This window comes from Eucalyptus grandis, chromosome 2 (genome assembly GCF_016545825.1).
Source record: "Eucalyptus grandis isolate ANBG69807.140 chromosome 2, ASM1654582v1, whole genome shotgun sequence".
Classification (NCBI taxonomy): Eukaryota; Viridiplantae; Streptophyta; class Magnoliopsida; order Myrtales; family Myrtaceae; genus Eucalyptus; species Eucalyptus grandis.
The window spans coordinates 54,266,541-54,285,638 of record NC_052613.1 but is presented as its reverse complement, the minus strand read 5'-3'; the positions used below and the strand labels follow the sequence as shown (position 1 = coordinate 54,285,638).

Genomic DNA, 19,098 nt, shown 5'->3' with positions numbered 1-19,098 from the left:
TATTAGTCTAAAAAAAAGACCTAGAGTGATTATATTTATTTCAAATAAGGATTTAGCCTAATCGGCTTGCCGACCAGCAAAAATTCTAGTCGATCAATAATATTTCCATTCAATACAATTTAAATTTAAATTAGATTAGATTAGATTAAAAAATTTATTTTTTTTAAAAAAAAGAAAGAGGTAGGAGGGCGGTAGCCACAGCGAGAGGGAGCCTCCTTCTCGTGTGTGTTCGTCTTTTTTCTTTTTTCTTTTAAATTTAAATTTTTTAAGTTTCTCTAAAAGGAAGGAGTAGAAAAAAGAAGGAAAAAAGAAACAAATTAGACAAATTTAAAAAATGAAATCGCCTTTCACTAGACAATGAGGTTAGATTGTTCTTTGAGGCTGATATGACCACTTCATGTCATTAACTACAGACACTTAGGCCATGTTCCAAACAAGGCCAAATTCTGATTCTTTGTTCCCGGAATCAGTTTCGGCCTAGAATCGCGTTTGGTAAAATTTTTGTTCTGGGAATAGATTGGGAATAGAGTCAAGAACCAAAAAAGTTGATTCTTGTTCGGGAACAATTTGAGAATCAAAATCAAGAAATTTTCTTCTTCCTTTCGGCCAATCTCGCGATCGCCACCACCTCGCCATCCGCCGTCGCCGCCACCCGCCCCCGCCGCCGCGCGGAGGCAAGGCCAGACTAAGGCGAGGTTCGGCGAGCTCGCCGGAGGCTTGCCCAGCCATCGGCAAGGCTCGGCCTCCCAATCCGGCGAGGCGAGCCTCGCCGGCTAGGCGAGCGAGCCTCGCCCGAGGCTCGAGGCTCGACGAGGGCTGGCCTCACCAAGGGCGGCGACGCTCCGGTGAGGTTGCCGGGTCAGAAGAAGAAGAAGAAGAAGATGAGAAAAAGAAAAAAAAAATGAAAAAAGAAAAGAAAAAAAGAAAAAATGAAAAAAAAAAAGAAAAAAAGGAAAAAAAAAAAAATTATTTAAAAATTAAAAGAATTTGATTTGGAACATAATTAATGAACACGGTACCAAACGCAAATTCTATTCGAGAATCGAAAATTTTAAATAGTTACCAAACGGCTTAAAATGCTTAGAATCGGTTCAGGAACGGAATAAAAAGAATCGGTTTCGATCAAAATCTACTCGGGGAACAAAATCGTTACCAAACGTGCCCTTACTTTTGTGAAAATATGGGCACGTCAAGCCTTATACACATGACAACGCTTCTATTCCCAGGAAGAGTTTTTTTCAGAAATAGTTTTTCTACATTTTCTCAGGAAAACAATTTTTAGTAAAAGAACTCGTTTGGTAACTACACAAAATTTCTACTCCGAGAATAGAAAAATAATAGAAATGCGTTTGGTAACGCAACAATTTCTTTTTGTATTTATTCATTTTTATTTTTGCCGACGGATCGCCGCCACCGGCGGCGGCCGACGACCGGCGGTGGGGACCGGCAGCGGCGACCGCGGCGGCGACCGCGGCCCGGCGGTGGGCGGTGGCTCCGGCGATTGACGTTGGTCGCGGCAAGAAAATAAAATTAAAAAAGAAAATCAACTTACTTCTAGAAATTGTTAGAACACAAGAACTTTTTTTTGCTTCTCAAACTATTCCTAAGAACAAACGGGAACAAAAAATTGAGAAATTGTTAAGAACAAACAATGTTTCTGTTCTAACAGGTTTTTTTTTTTTCGAGAACCAAAGAACAGAAATTTTGAAGAACAGAAACGTTCACTGAGTGCCATCTTCAAATCCTTGTTTGCAAAAATTAGGACACTTCAGATTTATATAAATATATATGGACTATGATGAGCAAAATGAGCTGCGGATTTCATTCATCAGCTTGATTTATATGATGAATTCCGGCCAAATCGCCACCTTCCTCCAACGGTCGAGAACCGCCGCCCACCTCCTCCAGCTCCTCCCTCTCCTCCTCAAGACCGCCGCCCTCCGCCGCGACTCGCGCCTGGCCTCTCGGTTCGTCCACCGCGCATGCTCGATCTCCCTCCCGCTCGCCGCGTCGGCCCTCGACCGCCTGCCCCGCGCGCCTTCCCGCTTCGCTTGGAACTCGATCATAAGATCGTACGCGAAGAGCTCGACCCCGCTGCGGGCGGTCGAGCTCTTCGCTCGAATGCGGACGACCGGGGTCGGGCCCGACAAATTCACGTACCCTTTTGTCGTTAAGGCCTGCGGCAAATGCGGGAGGATCGGGGAGGGTAGGGGAGTGCATGCTCTGGCTCTGAAAGTGGGTCTCGGATCGGACTCGTATGTGGGGAACACCCTCGTTCGGATGTATGCCGCTTGCGGCGAGATTGGACTCGCGAGGCAGGTGTTCGATGAAATGCGCACCTGGGACATCGCCTCTTGGAGCTCTATGATTGCGGGATATGCTGCGTGGTATGTTCTCGGTGATCTCTGATCGTACTTCTGTGTGCGAGCTCAAACACCTTGTGGGGATAGGATTAGCCTAACATTTTCCGCTTAAGCAGCGTGGATCAGGGCCTTCTGATTAGCCTGCATATTCTTCTTTGCCTGCTTCTGTGGATGGTCTACATTGTCTATTTCTACTCTGCTTTTGTCTTTTGTTAATTTCTCCGGGTTTGTAATATAGTTGCAGTCCACGTTATAGTTCTCATCGAAACGTATCTAAGTACTCATATTCAATTTTTGCAGCGGCTTTCCTGAGGATGCTTTCAAGATTTTCGGACGCATGAGACTGGCGAACGAGAAGCCTATCTCTGTTACTCTTGTGAGCCTGCTCTCTGCCTCTTCTCATCTGGTCAATCTCCGAGCTGGGAGTCAATCCATTCATGCATCATCCGAAATTTTATGTATCTGGATGCGGCCCTTGGAACAGCTCTTCTTGAGATGTATTCCAAGTGCGGTCACATTGAGAAAGCTCTCCAGATCTTCTGGTCAATGGATGATAAGAATTTGCAGTGTTGGACAATAATGGTTTCTTGCCTTGCACACCATGGGAGGGGGGAAGATGTTATTTTTCTGTTCAACCAGATGGAACAAGCTGGGCTAAAACCAGATAGCATGTTGTTTTCTGGAATCTTGTCAGCTTGTGGTCACTTAGGTCTTGTTGATGAAGGTCGGAGATATTTTCAAATGATGGAGGAAGTATATGGTATCAGGCCTACAATGGAGCATTATGGATGCATGGTGGATTTGCTTGGAAGATCTGGCTTGATTGAGCAAGCTCAAAGAATTATTGAGATGATGCCAATGGAGCCCAACTCAATAATTCTGAGGAGCTTCATTGGTGCTTGCAGAAACCATGGCCATTTTGTTAAGTTAGATGATGACCTGATGAAACTTCTTATTAAACTAGAACCTGACGTTGGAGCAAACTATGTGCTTGCTGCAAACATGTCTACCTTATCTAGTAGTTGGACCGATGCTGCTGAACTGTGGTTATTAATGAAAAGGAGGGGTTTAAAGAAAGCTCCAGGTTCTAGTTGGGTTGAGGTGAATGCCAGTTCTGTTGAAGGGATCAAAGAAGAAGCTGCTGGATGAGGTTAGACTTCATTATGAGGAATCCTTCATTCTGTTTACTTCTCTCTTCTCCATCATGTTTTAAATACAAAATTAAACTGTCCTAATGTAGATCTTGGAGTGGAGGAACCTAACCTGTATCCTCTAAAGGTCTCTTCGACTTGGCAAGTAAATGATCCTTGAAAAAAGTGACATTCAAATGTATTGGGACTGAAATTCTCCATTTCCTAATGGTAAGGATTATACTGAGGCAATTGATCATCTCATCTTCATATGGACTTTCTTTGATCCAGTCTGGAATAGCTTCCAGCACTTTTATCAAAAGATGGTCAGAATTGTTTCGTTGGTAATTGGGCATCTACTCAGGAAATGATCCTGGCAATAAGTTTTAGATTGCTCTTCTGTGCTTAGCTTTATTAAGTTTGCAAAGTAAGGAGTAAGAGATGTTGAAGCTATTGCTTGTGTCCTGAGAATTAGAAATCTGACAGCAGTATATTTTTGTCGACTGTGCTTTTGAATATAGTTTTCCCAAGAATAAGATATTGGTAATGAAGATAAATCTGTGTGTACCTTGGCCTTGTGACTGGTAAGCGTCTCAGTTTAGTATATAACAAAACATATGAGGCTTTATCAGAAGGATGGATTCTTTCAGTCGAAGTTGGTGGGCGTGCACAGTTTTCATTTTCCCTCCTTCGACAGCCATTGCATGAAATATTTCCTTTTGAACCATTTCTTTTGATCTGGCTATAGAAAAGAATGAAACTGCACTACGACACCGTTTTAAATTTTTTGTGATGCAGGTGCTCCGTTGACTGGCAAACGTCTCATTCTTGTCGGCTTGAAGGATGGTTGTTCGATTGTCTCCAAAAGAACGGTTTCAGAAGGTCCTCATGCACATGTAATTGATTATTTGCATTGCCCTGGAAATCCCTTTTGTGGACGAGAATGTGGGTGTACCTTGCAGATTTCTGTGGATCTAGGGGTAACTTTCTTTTATGGGATGCGATGAGATTCACCGATCCAAGACCAAGCAGTACAATAGTAGTCCGGGTTGAAGAAGGGACCTCAGTGAAGCTGGATCATCGGTCACATGCCTACACGTGGTAGGAGGTAAATCTCTCACTAGGCGACATATGTGACTTACTGATAAGTCAGTCGTCCTCTGAACATAACGGGACAAAAGTTGGAAGAACGCAGGGCTCAATTATTTTTTCCTGCTACCAGGAAAAACGACACAACCCCTGCTAAATAAATGCAAAAGGTGTCCGCTTTCCATTCTCTAGTGTGTAGTGCCTCCCCAGAATTCATTCATCCCTTCACCATCAACCCTCCCTGGTAAATTCATGGCTTGGGCCACCAGATCAAGCATTGTGGGTTTCAACCTATCAGATCAGTGGTTCCTCACAGCAGCCACCATAGTTGTCGGCGGAATCCTGGGTTACGTAGTCTACGATGCGGTCATGGCCACAGCCTCCGAGCTACTGCAGCGATTACTGGTGATTTCTCCTTTGCTTCTGGTTATCACGGTCCACTGGCTCTCAGCAGGCAGCCACCTGAGCTTACCACTGCCAGGGTCCGAGCCCGGGGCCATCCATCGAGCTGGTGGCTCACCTTGGGGCGTAGCTTTTGTTCTCGTGCTTCTTTTATTTCTCATAGCCTACCAGCCTTCCTTGAACGGTCTCATCTTTTAGTGTACTAAACCAACTCTCTAAGCTCTAAGTGTAGGAGGTTGGTTTATTAGTTAGTCAAGGAGCTCATGAGACTCTGCTATGGCAGGATATGTATGTATTAGCAGAACAAGTGTATGCATATTTTAGCATAATAAGGACCTGGTCTGATGTATGTTTTTGTTGATGGATGGTGTTCTCATGTGCAAAGTGAAATGTTAAGCAGAAGAGAATATGGGTTGCGGAAATGTTGGAGAATCTCTCTCTCGTGCACATGCGCACGCGCACATACCCAGATCGGACGGAGGTGAGATTAGGATGTAGTCCTGATGGTTATATTTTTCTTTTGGCCAGAAAAGGATGGCTATATTGAACGTCAGTAGTTTTCTCCAACTCATAATCAAATGATAAGAGTTAGTTAATGCCAGTCGCCCATCACGTTAAGGACAGACCAACGTTGCAGAGCAGATGAAGTCGAATCTATGGAGTCCTAGTTGTAGTCTTGTCTTATAAGAGTAGGCGGATGCACGTTTTCCCACTTCTCAGTGAATTCTTCTAGTCTTGAGCTTCGCAATGCAGGGTCGTGGGCCTGCTAAAGTGACCGATGACTGGCGTGCATCGCAATAAGATAGAGAAAGATAATACGCTCACTGCCATTTGAAAGAGTACGGCTTCTGCTCTGTTGCCCCCGATGTAACGTTGCCTTTCCTCTCTTGTTTTGACTTTTCTTTGTTGGCAGCTTATGACCTTAGATAGATTCCCTCTATTTCTTCTCTTTTTTTCCCTTGAGATTAATTTTACTCTTTCTGAGTCTACATATTCCTACTGTAGATTACTTTCCTCTCTTCGTTTCCCGTCTCGTCCTTCACGTTGGATATAGCTTGGAAATAATTTTGGTAACACCATAAGATTCGATCGTGTGAAAATAGAACAGTATCAGAACGAGACGATCGATACATCAACACACAACCTTCCGTGGGTATTTGACTAAAGACATTCAATACCAGCGCGTATCGCGAGGAAGTTTTGCTTCTCGATCAAGGAAGTTTTTAACTTTCGAGGTCATATGTATCCGCCAACATCCATCTAAAGTCAGAGATGAAAAGCCGAAATAAATGATTTCAGGACCAAGTAGTCCCTATTATATTTTCTACCAAGAGTACAATAAATCCGATTTAGTGAAGCGACGCCCAATATCATCTGAAACTAAAACAGTTCAAAGATCAAAGTTCAATTCACATATATATTAGCGCATATATATATTTATATTCGTATAGTGCATACATCAAATCTGATCAGTACTATGAACCTCTTCAGGACAGGACAGTGACAATGTAACACACCTAATTTATGCCTCACGATCGTCTGGTCACCAAGGGAAACCATCGCACGTGGAAAGTAGACTGATGCGAGATCAGGTAGAGGAGAAACACGAGGAGGAGCGCGACGCCCCACGGGGATCCTCCAGCCCGGTGAAGCGACTCCTTCTCTGGGAGAGAAACTATCAGTGGGACCCGACGCCGGTCCGCGGCCGATAAGAAGTGGACGACCAGGAGGAGGACGATAGGGCAAAGCATGAGGAACAGCTTCATCTGAGTGACCAGGTCCTCAAACATGTACTCGTAGTTGATGTACCACGAGAATCCCAGTACGAGGAAGAGGACGAGAACGAAGAAGCAAAGGTGGAGAGGGAAAGATAAGTGTTCTAAGATAGAGTATCTGTTGTAGTAGTAACGAGCCATCTCTAGAGAGAGTATCTTGAATAAAGAAATGGGTCTTGCTGATGAAGCTTTTATATGAGCAGCATGACGAGAGAAAAAAAAAAGAAAGTTTCGAGTGACTAAAAACAATGTATTTTTTTTCTAGAATGAACTGGGACCTTTCTAGGGACGATTTCGCTAGATGCATAGCATCTTTTCCTTCTTTTAACATCTTTTTTTTCTGGAGGAAAAGTAGATGATCATATGGCATGAACTACGTGCACCACACCTCATTAATTTTCGCGGTTAGCAAAAGAAATAACTCGACTTTAGCTTTGGGCGAATCGAATGTGCCAAGGAGGGAGGTGGGAGAACTTTGCAAAGTGGGAGAGAATATCATAGTTGCAAAAGGTTCGGACCGCTAAGGGAACACCACGTGACACCGACCATGGACCAGAGGATGAGAATCCGCATGGAAAGCTAAGGGTTTTTGGCTTTCTGAATATCAAAAGGGAAAATAATTCATGGGGGGTCCTTTTCACCTGGCATCGCCTTTGCTTCTTCTTTTAATGGCTTCGGAGTCCAAAGGGATTGTCATATTCTTTTTGGACCTCAAAGGGCGTGAACTACTACTTTTTTCCTTTCACTTTACCACGGGAACTGGATGGTAATTAGCTATTTTTCTGCTATGGGATTCATTTAAGGTTGCTTTATGTGAGGATGCGACAAAAAGAGGAGAGGATTCGCAGCTTTATATAAAGATATCATAAAAAGAACTCTCAATCAAATTGCTTGTCTTCTTCATGAAGTTTTTTGCCCCCCTTCCTAGAGAATATGCCACTCTGAGGAAGAACAAAAGTTCGACCCCACCTGAGTAACTTTGAATTCCCCCCAGTCACACCTCTCTCTCTCTCTCTCTCTCTCTCTCTCTAGCAGATAGGATTCCCGCATCACTGAGCTTAAACTTGGCTAACTTTTATGCTTTGTATAACCATAGAATTGCAATTTATCTAGATGCCCTTATTCATGATGCTCTGGCTCAAAAAACTCCAAACTTCTAAGGTAGATACACTGTTTTTATATCGATCCTAAAAGCAAAGCTTTTGCGAGCTAATGGATATATTCCATAAGCTGAATTTCTACTGGATTCTTTTTGTGCAGTGACTGCACGTTTGAAGGGAGAGAGATAAAGGAGAGACTCGATAGGATTTAGCTGGCCATATTTTGGGTTACATTGGGAATTAGGGAATGCCCACCAGATCTTAGGAGGATGGCAGTGGATTAGTGGTTGTGCCCAACATCATAATCAAGTCAACGTGAGCCTATCTTACTCACATACTCGAGCTTAGCCCCTTCAAGGATAAAATTAGCGATGATACCGCACCTGAATTATCATTGTAATGGATTTAACAGCACGTTCAATTGACTAAGAACAAAATGATTATAATGCACATGGATGCGAATGGACTATGCGGTAGCAACCGCTCCACCGTCGGCAGATAGTTGAGCATGGTTGTCGAAGCGAATGGAAGAGAGGGGTCACAGGAGATCAGATGAATCGCTGCACTGCAAGTTTTGCTTGGTCCGCCATACGAGTCTCGCGAGCAAAAGTGGACACGGGTCTTCTTCTACTTCTTCTCCTTGTGTACAGATTATAAAATTTGTTTGTAGTCACGATATCTCCGGCTCTCGTCAAGATCGGGGTATATAAGGAACTTGTAGAAAAGAGAGGGATCATCAAAGTGAAAAAGCAGGGAATTAGATCTAGAGTGGCTGTTGTGGAGCAACGTAAACTGCGAAGTAACCTAGATTCTTGTGTTAAAAGATAGCAGGCCGTACGAGTTAGGGATAGAAAGCAGGCAGAAATGGAGATGATCGAGTCATATACTGATACTGCTTCCCAGGCTGGTGGCTCTCTTGATGATTAACTTTAAAAGGAAAATAATAAAGACGTATTTCTTTTTTTATTCGATGACCACTTACATATGTCTACTTTTGTCAATACCATTTATATATCTCCGAGCAAAATCCCACATTGAAAAGATCAAATTTCCTTTCAAGTTCATTTTAACATCTTGTTTAGGACTTGAGTGGTTTGGATTTTAGTCGATAACGTGCAAGGTTTTTGAATTTAGGATTTGAGAAATCATGTTTTTTCGAAAAAAGATACGTTCTCATAAGTAGAAAGACAGATAAATGGTGAGGATGTGCAAAATTATCTCTACAGGTAAAACTCGAGTATGTATTTGTTGTTTTTTAAAATTAAATTATGTAAATTGTTGTTGGATGAAATGGAAAGTGCGTTTACCATGTTCTCCCTAAATTTAAATCCATCAAATTAGGGCTTGAATTTAAGGCAACCAACTGTGCTGTACTCTATTTTCCCTTTGGTTCTGCATTCTACTCGCGAAACGGAAAGCGCCGGTCCCGCCGATAACCGGCATCTCTCTAACCTTCATGAAGACGGGGTTCCTCCCAAGCACGGTCGATGTGCTGCCTTCCTACTCTCCTTCCATGAAGACGAAGTTCATGGCCATCAACAAGGAGAGCTCCTCTTGCGATGCCGGCACATAGAGACCCTGACCTAAGCCCTCCCTATGATGCCCGAGCTCAGGGCCGGCCCGATTGTCAGCGCGTCATTTATCACGGACACCGACCCAAAGAAGGTGGGGGAGTTGGCTTGCGGGGGGACTACTGCGACCGCGCTTAGGTTAGGGCCGGCAAGGATGTCGTGCCAAAAGAAGTGAACGTGGGTGAGCTTCTCTTTCCAGGGCATTGTATTCTGTGGGTTCACCTCGAGGATCTCGGAGTAGCCGGAGCTTTTTCCAGCAGCCGCCACGGCTAGGCAAGAGAGGAGGAGGGAGAGAGCAAAGACAAGCCTCGACATGGTTTGACGAGTCCGGCCGGAAAATCCTAAGAAAATGTATGTAGTATGCGGTGCATGGCTAGGCCATCGACGCCATTTATGATCCCAAACTTACCTGGGTCGACCAAAACTTTAGGGGTCGTCGTGTCTTGCGGTTGATGGGTTGTTCACATGCCAATGGGGAACAAAACAAGAGCTGTATGCAATGAATTGCATCATGAATTGGAGACAAGTGCAAATAAATTCGTAAGTATACTGCTTGGTAGTATTATAGTTGATATGTATATATATATATATACATATATATTATTTTTGTCTTGTTTGCACATTAGCTATGTGTTAAGAGCACGTTCCCCGCATTTGGACGTTTTGACAAATACCGAGAGTCTTCGAAGTTAAATTTGGCATGACTTGATTGATAAATGATGAGGACAAGGACGGCCAATTGCGCATTGGCTCCTTCCTATTGATTGGGGAATAGTTATGGACCATAACAGCCCATTGCAAAAGCATTTTGATTTGTTGGGCCATTAGTGCCATCCCCAAACTACACCTAGAACCCCACTGGGCCCTAAAAGTAGATCGAGAAAGTTCTATTTCTACCATATTTTCAGCATTAGCTTGACCCCAAAAATAAAAATAAAAACAAAAGAGAAAATTCTCAATAATCGCCTGATGTATTCTTGTTTTCTCAAATAAAGGCCTAGAGTGGATTTTGTTTCAAATAAATGCCTGAAATTCTATCGTTTTATCAAATAATAGCCTAAGTAGAACTAGTCTGGGGACCTATACCACGTCTTGTTGATGGTTAGAATAGTCGCCAACCAACGAAAAGTCCTTATTTGAGAAGATTTGACCATCTTAGGCATTTTTTTAAGACAATTTGAGAACTCCAAGCCTTTATTTGAGATAATTTGACTACTTCAATCCCTTATTTGAAACAATTAAATGCTTTAATTAAGAAAATAAAGACACTTCAAGTTCTTATTTGAAATTTCCCAAAACAAAACAATGACGTGCTAAAGGCTAAGGCCAAGAGTCTTGAGAATCGACATTCCTGATAGGCTTTTCTATGAGTAAGATTTTCCAATCGTTTTTATCTATAGTGATGTAGTAATGAGGATTTTGGATTCTTCTTCTCCGATGATGAAAAAGCTAGGTTTATTAAAAGCTTTTCTATGTTGATCAAGATTGTCGAAAGATCTAGTTGTTCATTCTTCGGGTCTTGTATCACGTAGGATTTTGGGTCATCCCCTAAAAAGTCTATTTTTCAAATCCGACATGCCACGAATTCATAGTCACAAGTTTAGTCGTTTTACGTGTAAATAAAATAGAGGAAATTCCTGTCAGGAATCGCATGCATGTTATGCTCATTACTTGGTGTGAAATCTCATACATTTTCCACCCAGAAGAACTAATTTTTTCAGACGAGAATGATCGGCACGGACCGTCTTGGTTTCTAGAAGGTCGTGAGTCATGCAACAGAAATATGCCAAAGCGCTCACGAGAATCTAGAGCTTCCCTGTAAACCCCACAAATCCACATTAATTTAGACTTTATCCGTCCATGCGTCGATCCTAGGTTTCGTTAGACGGCCTTTGTGGGAAATTCCTCCCTTTTGAGGGCTTGACTCTTGAATTTTGCTTCACATTTCACATCAAGTGGCTGCGAATAATCGTGAGAAATTCCCCCCTTTCCGACGTCGTTTTCAGGTCAACATCGTCTCCACGATGGAATCGCCACGGCCCGAAAATAAATGATCCGCAGTATTCAGCCCACCGATTTGTCTATCCATACATATCACGTGGACCTGGGATTATCTTAATCTCTTTCATCAAGTCAAAACCCTAGCCAGCTTCTCCTTAGCTCGGAATATTTTAGAAGCAACAAATCGTGAATATTCCAGGATCTACAATGGAGAGATGCTCAAAGGCTACATTTTCCCTCATTAACTTAACTTCTCTACCACAGGTGTTATTTTATATCCGTAGATATACGTGAACATGAATCATTAGCAGGATAGATAATGGTGAAATATACATCAAACACCTTGGTCCAGCAAAAGTACAGATCAATTTCATCATATATAATTCGAGAGTCATTTGGACCTGCATTAAAAAATCCACATACCTAATTAGCATCTGTCTTTTTTTATGATTCAAGACTCACGTTTGATACATAATTTTTTAAGATCAAAATAACACTTGTCAATTTCGCATGCTTCTTCTCTAGAGAAAGCTAAAGTTACATACATACATACATACATACATACATACATCCTTAAGGCATGCTTTCATTTGACCTTCATTTGATTGAGTAAATCTCAATTAATTTAACGAAGTTAAATTAACCAGGACACTTAGACCCAAAAAAAAAAAAAATTAACCAGGACACTGCTAATCCTTGTATCTGTCTCATTCAATCAGGTCAATGCAAAAGGCGGCTTCATTCAAGTGACGACTTTTGGAAAATCCACCACGATTATCTCTGTGATAATAATTGGACAGGACACTAGAGAATTCAAAAAGGGAACAACAAACTTATGTTTGATTTTTTTTTTTAATATTTAAATTGGAACGTCGTCAAAGAGTTGAAACGTGACCATCAAGGACACAACATTTTGAAAGATAATCCACATTTCATTAAAATTAGTGGCCAGAATTTCATTTTGACCAGCTTAAAGGGACAAGAGATCACCATCTTTCCTTAAAACCTAAGAACGCTGGCCGAGGACAATTGCTCTAAGAAACCTTTCACACGAAGCTTATCCGAATTCCTGGATTAAACAATTCATAGACGTGGATCGTATGGAATCTCTCCATATGTCGAAAAGTCTTTGATTTGCAGCAAAAGATTTTTAAAATGAAAATATTATTATATATTTATTTATTTTGCCTTGGGAAAGCTGGCATCAGTGGTGATCTAACGAAATCTGATGGTATATTCAATTATCGACGCTGACTTAAATTTTCGAGCATTGAATGGTCTTGACGAGATCAATTGCGTGAAGCTAATTATATGTATAATAAATATCACTTCTCTGGACAAATGGGAAAATGGTGAATGTTGGTGGCAACTTCAATAGAACAGTAGCGGAAGTAAAAGTCCGTTAATTAACTCCTTTTTTAATCAGCATGCACCGTAAATTTTGATAGGAAAAAAACGGTAAAAACATACTGTGCATAATAAAACCATGGATATGGAAAATTAAGCCGACCAGAAGCTTTTTATTTAACTAATTCTTTTGTGCTAAAAAAGCTTTATTAGCTAGGGGTAAGTATGATTTCATCAGAGAATCGGACTAATCTGGTTTCTAGGGTATGTAAGGTAGGTTTCAAATTTCAAAATTTATGAAATATGTTCTAACTTATAAGTTTTAGGTAAAACTTGCTTATTCTATACCTTCATTCAATACTGCAGTATTTTATGACGTTTGATAATAAAAGTATAATCGAAAACTACTAGTCTAAGCCTCTTTTTCTGGCATATTCATAATTGAGAGTTAGTGTTTCATATTCTGCTTGTATCTAAATATGAGTTATGATTAGTGAATTGTAACGACAAATAGTGATTATACTTGTTCAATTAGGAATATAGGTGAAATTTGGGCAAACTTTAGAATTTGTGAGAGGATAAATTCCAAATTTCAGAATATGCACAGTAAGTTTTAGGTTCAAAAAATATAAGAACTGGTTCCAACAAGAACCTTGATTCATCCTGAAACCGCTCACCCTAATATTAGCCGTTTGTTTAGGTACAATTATTAATTTAGTGTAGCCCAGCTATAAAGCGTCATCCGATACGTAAATGACATCGCACTGTGGGAGCTTTGGTAAACAGAGAAAAAGATAAAGAAAACAAAAACCCTTGGCGCGATGGGAGAAATATTAAAAATCCGTTTACGTTGTCGTATACGCAACTGATGCGGATCTCTACTAATGCGGCATTTGAGCAACATCAAGTACAAGCATACACATAAATTAATTGCTCTAAATTAAATAAATGAACGAATGAAAGAGAAACGTGATACGTCCGAATTTTGCTTTTTAATATTTGTTTATTGCATACACATAAATTAATTGCTCTAAATTGAATAAATGAACGAATGAAAGAGAAACGTGATACGTCCGAATTTTCTTTTCAATATTTGTTTACTAGTAATTCAGCAATATCTTATTTGGCGTCTATAGTAAAATACGCAATTTCCATTTTTCAAAGAAAAATCAAGGAACTTGCCATACAACATTAACTAAGTTTGAAAATCATACATACATATAATGATAATAATATCTATGTCGATCTTCAATGTAATTTAATGGGTATCAGCAAATATTCTCACTATTGTTACTGTAGTTTTTGTCTACAGCGTACGTATTCGATGATTCAAGATAGAAATATCCATTCATACGCACACATTATAATGTTATTAATGCACATAAAGAAAGGGTAGATAATATATGTTACATATGCCAGAGTCAACTATACATGTGATGTATTCACTAACGGTATCCTCTCCCTTGCACTTTGCGTCATTGCATTCTTCAGCGTTTCTATAACTTTCCCAACATATCAAATCCTATTCAACCACGATAAGTATGACGATTGCCGAGGGAATAGAAAAGTCATATATAGACATATGGATGGAATTTTCTTTTTTTTTTTAAAAATGAGGATTAATGAGTTAAAATATGTTCTCTCTTATATTCCATCTAGGACATATATAGAATTGAGAACGAAGACGTTGAAATGGGAATTTCTTTTTCAATGTCGTTTTGAGGTGGAAATAACAACGTATTCCCGCATTTTCATTTACCATGAAGGAGGTGGAAATAAGCGAAAATCATCGAGACGGAATAATTAACATCATGATCATTAATGTTGCATGAAAATGCTAATACTATAATTTGGTTGCAAGGGCGCTTCCAAAATAATCAAATAACGAGTTCAGCAAATTCAAAAATGAGAGGGAAAGTAATTCTAGGCGAAATAAATACATGTCGACACAAATATTTTTTAGCTTCATAAGAAAGCTAAGCAAGGAAATAATTCGGGGAGCGAAAGGATAGGCGAAATTTCCAAGCGATTGATCGCCACTTTATGCCAAAAGTTCCACCTTTCAATGAAATCTCTTTCGCCACAAAAGCTGCGGTCTCTTTTACCCGCTATTGCCTCGAGGCATCTATAACCATTTTTGTCTAAGACGAATTGAAAATGGCATTGACAGAAAGGGCTTGCTTCTAGATGACAAGGAGAAATCCGGGTTTGCTTTTTGCTTTTAGATAACAAGGAGAAATCCGAGTTTGCTTTTTGATGAGAAGCCATTTTCTAAAAAAATGATAATATTTTTGGGTATTCGATCGAAACTTGAAAGCGAATAAAAAATATTTTCTATTGTTCATAAGGAAAATATTTTCCTCCATACACTTCTTTCAATAAATCATTTTACATTTTTAAATCGATTTTTAATTTTTATCTTTTTTATCTTTTTCTCTTCCTTTTTCTTTCTTGACCAGTAGACGGCCACGACAACTAGCCATAGGTGAGCTCTAGCTTTGCCGACTTGTGGCAAGGCTCCTTCTCACTTGATCCAACAAGGCAAGGTCTCTGGCAACCTCAGGCAAGCTCGAGCCTCACCTTGCTTGCTAGATTTGGTGAGGCCTAAGCTCACTCGAGGCTAGTCAAGGGAGCTCAAGCTTTGCCAAAATCTAGCAAGGCTCAAGCTCACTTGTGGTCATTCGGCAGAGGAGGAAGAAGAATGAGAAAAAAAGAACAAATATAATTAAAAACTCAATTTGAAAAATGAAAAGAAAAAATAAATTGAAAGGAATACTAGTTTGGTGAAAGAAAGTGAGGTGAAAGGGAATATGGAAAATGTTTTCTACAACTAGAAAGTGAAAAATATTTTCCCCAATTTCAAAAAACCTTTTGCAAATGACGGAAAATGTTTTATTCAGCTATTTCATTTTGTGTGAAACGAATATAAAAAAAATTAGAAAATATTTTTGGAAGTTATTTTTTGCCAAACAAATGGAGTCTAATATAATTAAAAAATTTGGCAAATGCTAAGTTTCACGTTTTTTTCATTCTTATTGCCACCGCCTAGCTCTCTTTTAGTTATGCCCTTCTCGCGGGTTCGGCCTTGGATTAAAGTCTCTAGTATCTTTAATTTAATGCTTTAATTTAATCAAGACTAGGGCCACTAACCTATACCCCAGAGAATCAACTTTTGATTGTGACATGGAATTTATTATCATGTTCGCCTACCTTCTTCTTTTTCTTTTCTTTTTTTTTGACTTAGCCCCATGTTGCTTTTGGCCTTAGGAGGCAAGGACCAATTATTTTAATTTCGTCAATCCGAATTAGTTGCAACTTGATGACCAAGTAAACCAATCGAATTTCTCCGTGCATTGATAATGTTACACGGGATGGTCCCCGGGCCATCCCTAATCAATCAAATCGCGTGATGTCATGAGCATCAAATCAATGTCCTCGCGATTTAAGGGTGCCAGTGCTTTGAAATCATCTGGTGAGTCCATCCCTTCATTTGATTGGATGTTTCGGGAAGTTGTTCTTTATATAGGATCTCTTGCCACGCGGAGGGAAGTGGGATTAGAGATCAAATTCTTCTTTTGGATTGGGGAAATTGCATGTGGGGTTGGCTAATATTCGTGACAAGACTAAGTCAAAAAAGGAAAATCTTTTGATTTCCTCTAATGATGTGTCGAATATTATTGTTAGTTGCTCCAAAAAAGAAAAGGAGCGGAAGAGGAGGGATTACTTGGAACGAGAAAGGTTTTGCTATTGAATCGCTTTATCGATAAATACCCTGTAAAAAAATGTATTTCACACGAGTTTTATGCAAAGATGTTGATTTCTTTTTCATTTTTGTTATTTGCGTGTTTTGCATATTTAATTTATATTTTAATGGCTCTAGACTTACATTTTCAAAAAAACGTTACGTGTGGCTCACTTGTGTTTTAAAATTAGGCTATGAGGTCATATTTTTTAAATTATTCAACCAATGCAGGACAAGAGGAGGCAAGATGGGAAGATTATCTTAAGGTTGGCAATGTGGGACACGTGTTGCCACGCGTGCCAACTTCACTGTGTAACATAGTAACTTGGTTTGTAGAAGTTGACCTTGCTCGACGGCCCCGCCCCGCACGGGGGAGGAAGCAGCGGCGGAGCAAGCCCCTTCCCTTTTCCGTTGCTACGTATATATAAAGTAAACCGATTGCTCAAATATGCTTCTCATGCCTGCGATGAAGTTTCCTTGTGAATATAGGAAATGAAATTGACTATGTAAGTTTCGCCGGCATCATTTGAATATAGCATCTATAGATTTTTAGTAGTGCTGGATATAATTCACTCATTTGAATTTTTCACTCGTGATCGATCTTATCAGTCAATATATTGATTTTCAGATTTATCTCAACCGACAAACATGTGAACGCGTTGCATCTATGCATAAAATTGGACATTTAAATGGTTAGACGGAACCTTGTAATTGCATTTCTTTATGTGCACGTCTGATTCTATATGGATTTGGGTTATTTTGAATAGGGAAAAAGACATGAATTTTAATGATATGTGCTCACCAAATTAAGAAATAACATTACGCGGCTTCTTAATTAGGCCAAACATGACAAGTGGGTTAATCCATTGCACATGATCGTAATCGACTCGCTAAATCCTATTTTCTTCTACAGGCTGGCACTGTCCGAAATCGCCACCACAACGGTTCAAGGAACGACCTTTCCCTTTTGCGTCGTCAACTTCATGCACGAGCCATGAGTACTAAACACTTCCCGCATGCCGGATTACATCGGGGAGAAGCCTTAGGGACATGATAACGGAAAACGGAGTGTCGTGCAAGCAAAACCTTCATATCATTCTTATGCAAAAGAACAAGATCGTGGGAAATTGCTGAGAAGCTTGACTCTTGGGGTAACGGACACTCCTCCTCTCCAATGAAAATGATTTTCATGTTTGTTTATCTTCTCGTGAGAATGGACCTGATATGCTATCTTATGATGTTTTGTTAAAAGAAGAAGAGGGCAGTTACGCAAGCAGACGAGGCAGGCTCGGTTTGGCTTCTTTTGTGCCGGATTGAAGAACGAACGACTTGACGGTCCTTGCATTCGGGTCCTTCGACACGACGAAAGTACACGAGATTCTTCTCTTTCTTCCTTTCTTCTCATTCTAGATTACCCCTTTTTTTTTTCACGGGAGCAGAATGAAGATGAGTACGACACGCCAAAATCCAAAACGGTCAATCTTAAGACGTGCGGAACCGTGTCAAAAGTCACTCGACTCATTCCCGTGTATTCGACGCGGGACTTCTTCAATTCATCTGGACTCGTCGTACGCTTGTGCACATCTCCCGCGAGCTTCCTTTGGCGACGAACTTTCTTTTGCTAGGTAAACCGAGCAGGCTTAATCTGGAAAACCTAAATATGATCTCCACTTTTTTTCTTGGGAGGACGGAAACAAAGGAAAGCCAACAAAGGAAAAGCCCATTGATCGAGAAGCGGGAATGTTTGGTTTTCTTCGTGTTTGGGACAGGAACTGGGAATGTAGCAACGATAATCGCACGTGAATTGGTTTTCCATGACACGCATGCGACTTTTAAAATTGAAAATGATGGGTGTTTATGTAATAAGGCCATATTAAGCACCTGATATGATTCTGATAGTCCAGTTTATTAATCCAAGTTGCTTATCAGTCTTATTATCCATAACCTTATTCCACTATTAATCATAAGAGTCTCTAGGACACCTTTTAAGTAATCACATGAGGAGAATTTTTAGTTTTTTAAGGAGATGATTAGTGAAAAAGCCATAGAGCTATTATGCTGATGTTAATTCGGTCATAAACTTTAAGTCCAAATCCTTTTGATAATTAGTTAATATAGTCTATCCGATCAATTGTGATTGTAAATTACTGATGTGGACGCCGACTATCTTACGTGATATGGTCTAATCAGCATTGACGTGAACAAATTTTTATTAATTTTTTGAATTTTTCCTATTCTTTGTTTTTTATTTTTTAAATGAGGCTAGCAAGGGCTTGTGGCCCCCGATTTGGGAAGGGTCGGGCTGTGATGCCCTTGCCCAAATTTAACAAGTGTTGACAAGGGTGTCCCAACTTGTGTCTAGTGACCTCCACTAAGGTCGCGGACCAGTGGAGGGAAATAAGAGAAAACGAAAACGAAAAAATAAAAAAAAGTAAGAAAAATTATTCAAAAATTACAAATTTTGTTTGCATCAGTGCTAACACGTAAAATGGCCAATGGACTATATTGGCAAATTATCAAAATGTTTAGAACTAACTGAGAAAATTGAAAATTTTAAAATTGAATTGACGTTTGTATA

General features: G+C 40.1%; 3 protein-coding genes across 4 annotated transcripts; 1 reads left to right on the top strand and 2 right to left on the bottom strand.

The window, feature by feature from the left end:
- Nucleotides 1-1,762: 1,762 nt before the first annotated feature.
- On the top strand, nucleotides 1,763-5,386 carry LOC104433795 (pentatricopeptide repeat-containing protein At2g34400). 2 transcript variants are annotated; one of them, XM_039304029.1, is made up of 4 exons: nucleotides 1,763-2,387; nucleotides 2,664-3,513; nucleotides 3,604-3,724; nucleotides 4,292-5,386. In XM_039304029.1, exons 1-2 carry the CDS (start codon nucleotides 1,789-1,791, stop codon nucleotides 2,941-2,943), a joined length of 879 nt encoding a protein of 292 aa, XP_039159963.1. In that variant the 5' UTR covers nucleotides 1,763-1,788; the 3' UTR covers nucleotides 2,944-3,513; nucleotides 3,604-3,724; nucleotides 4,292-5,386. The 2 variants fall into 2 exon arrangements, with proteins under 2 accessions (XP_039159963.1, XP_010044965.2); XM_010046663.3 differs by lacking the exon at nucleotides 3,604-3,724.
- Nucleotides 5,387-6,259: 873 nt separating this feature from the next.
- On the bottom strand, nucleotides 6,260-7,112 carry LOC104433794. Its single transcript, XM_010046661.3, has one exon. It carries the CDS (start codon nucleotides 6,898-6,900, stop codon nucleotides 6,514-6,516), a length of 387 nt encoding a protein of 128 aa, XP_010044963.1. The 5' UTR covers nucleotides 6,901-7,112; the 3' UTR covers nucleotides 6,260-6,513.
- A 2,330-nt stretch (nucleotides 7,113-9,442) lies between these two features.
- Nucleotides 9,443-9,745, bottom strand: LOC104435675 (dirigent protein 20). Its single transcript, XM_010048385.1, has one exon. It carries the CDS (start codon nucleotides 9,743-9,745, stop codon nucleotides 9,443-9,445), a length of 303 nt encoding a protein of 100 aa, XP_010046687.1.
- Between the last annotated feature and the right edge of the window lie 9,353 nt (nucleotides 9,746-19,098).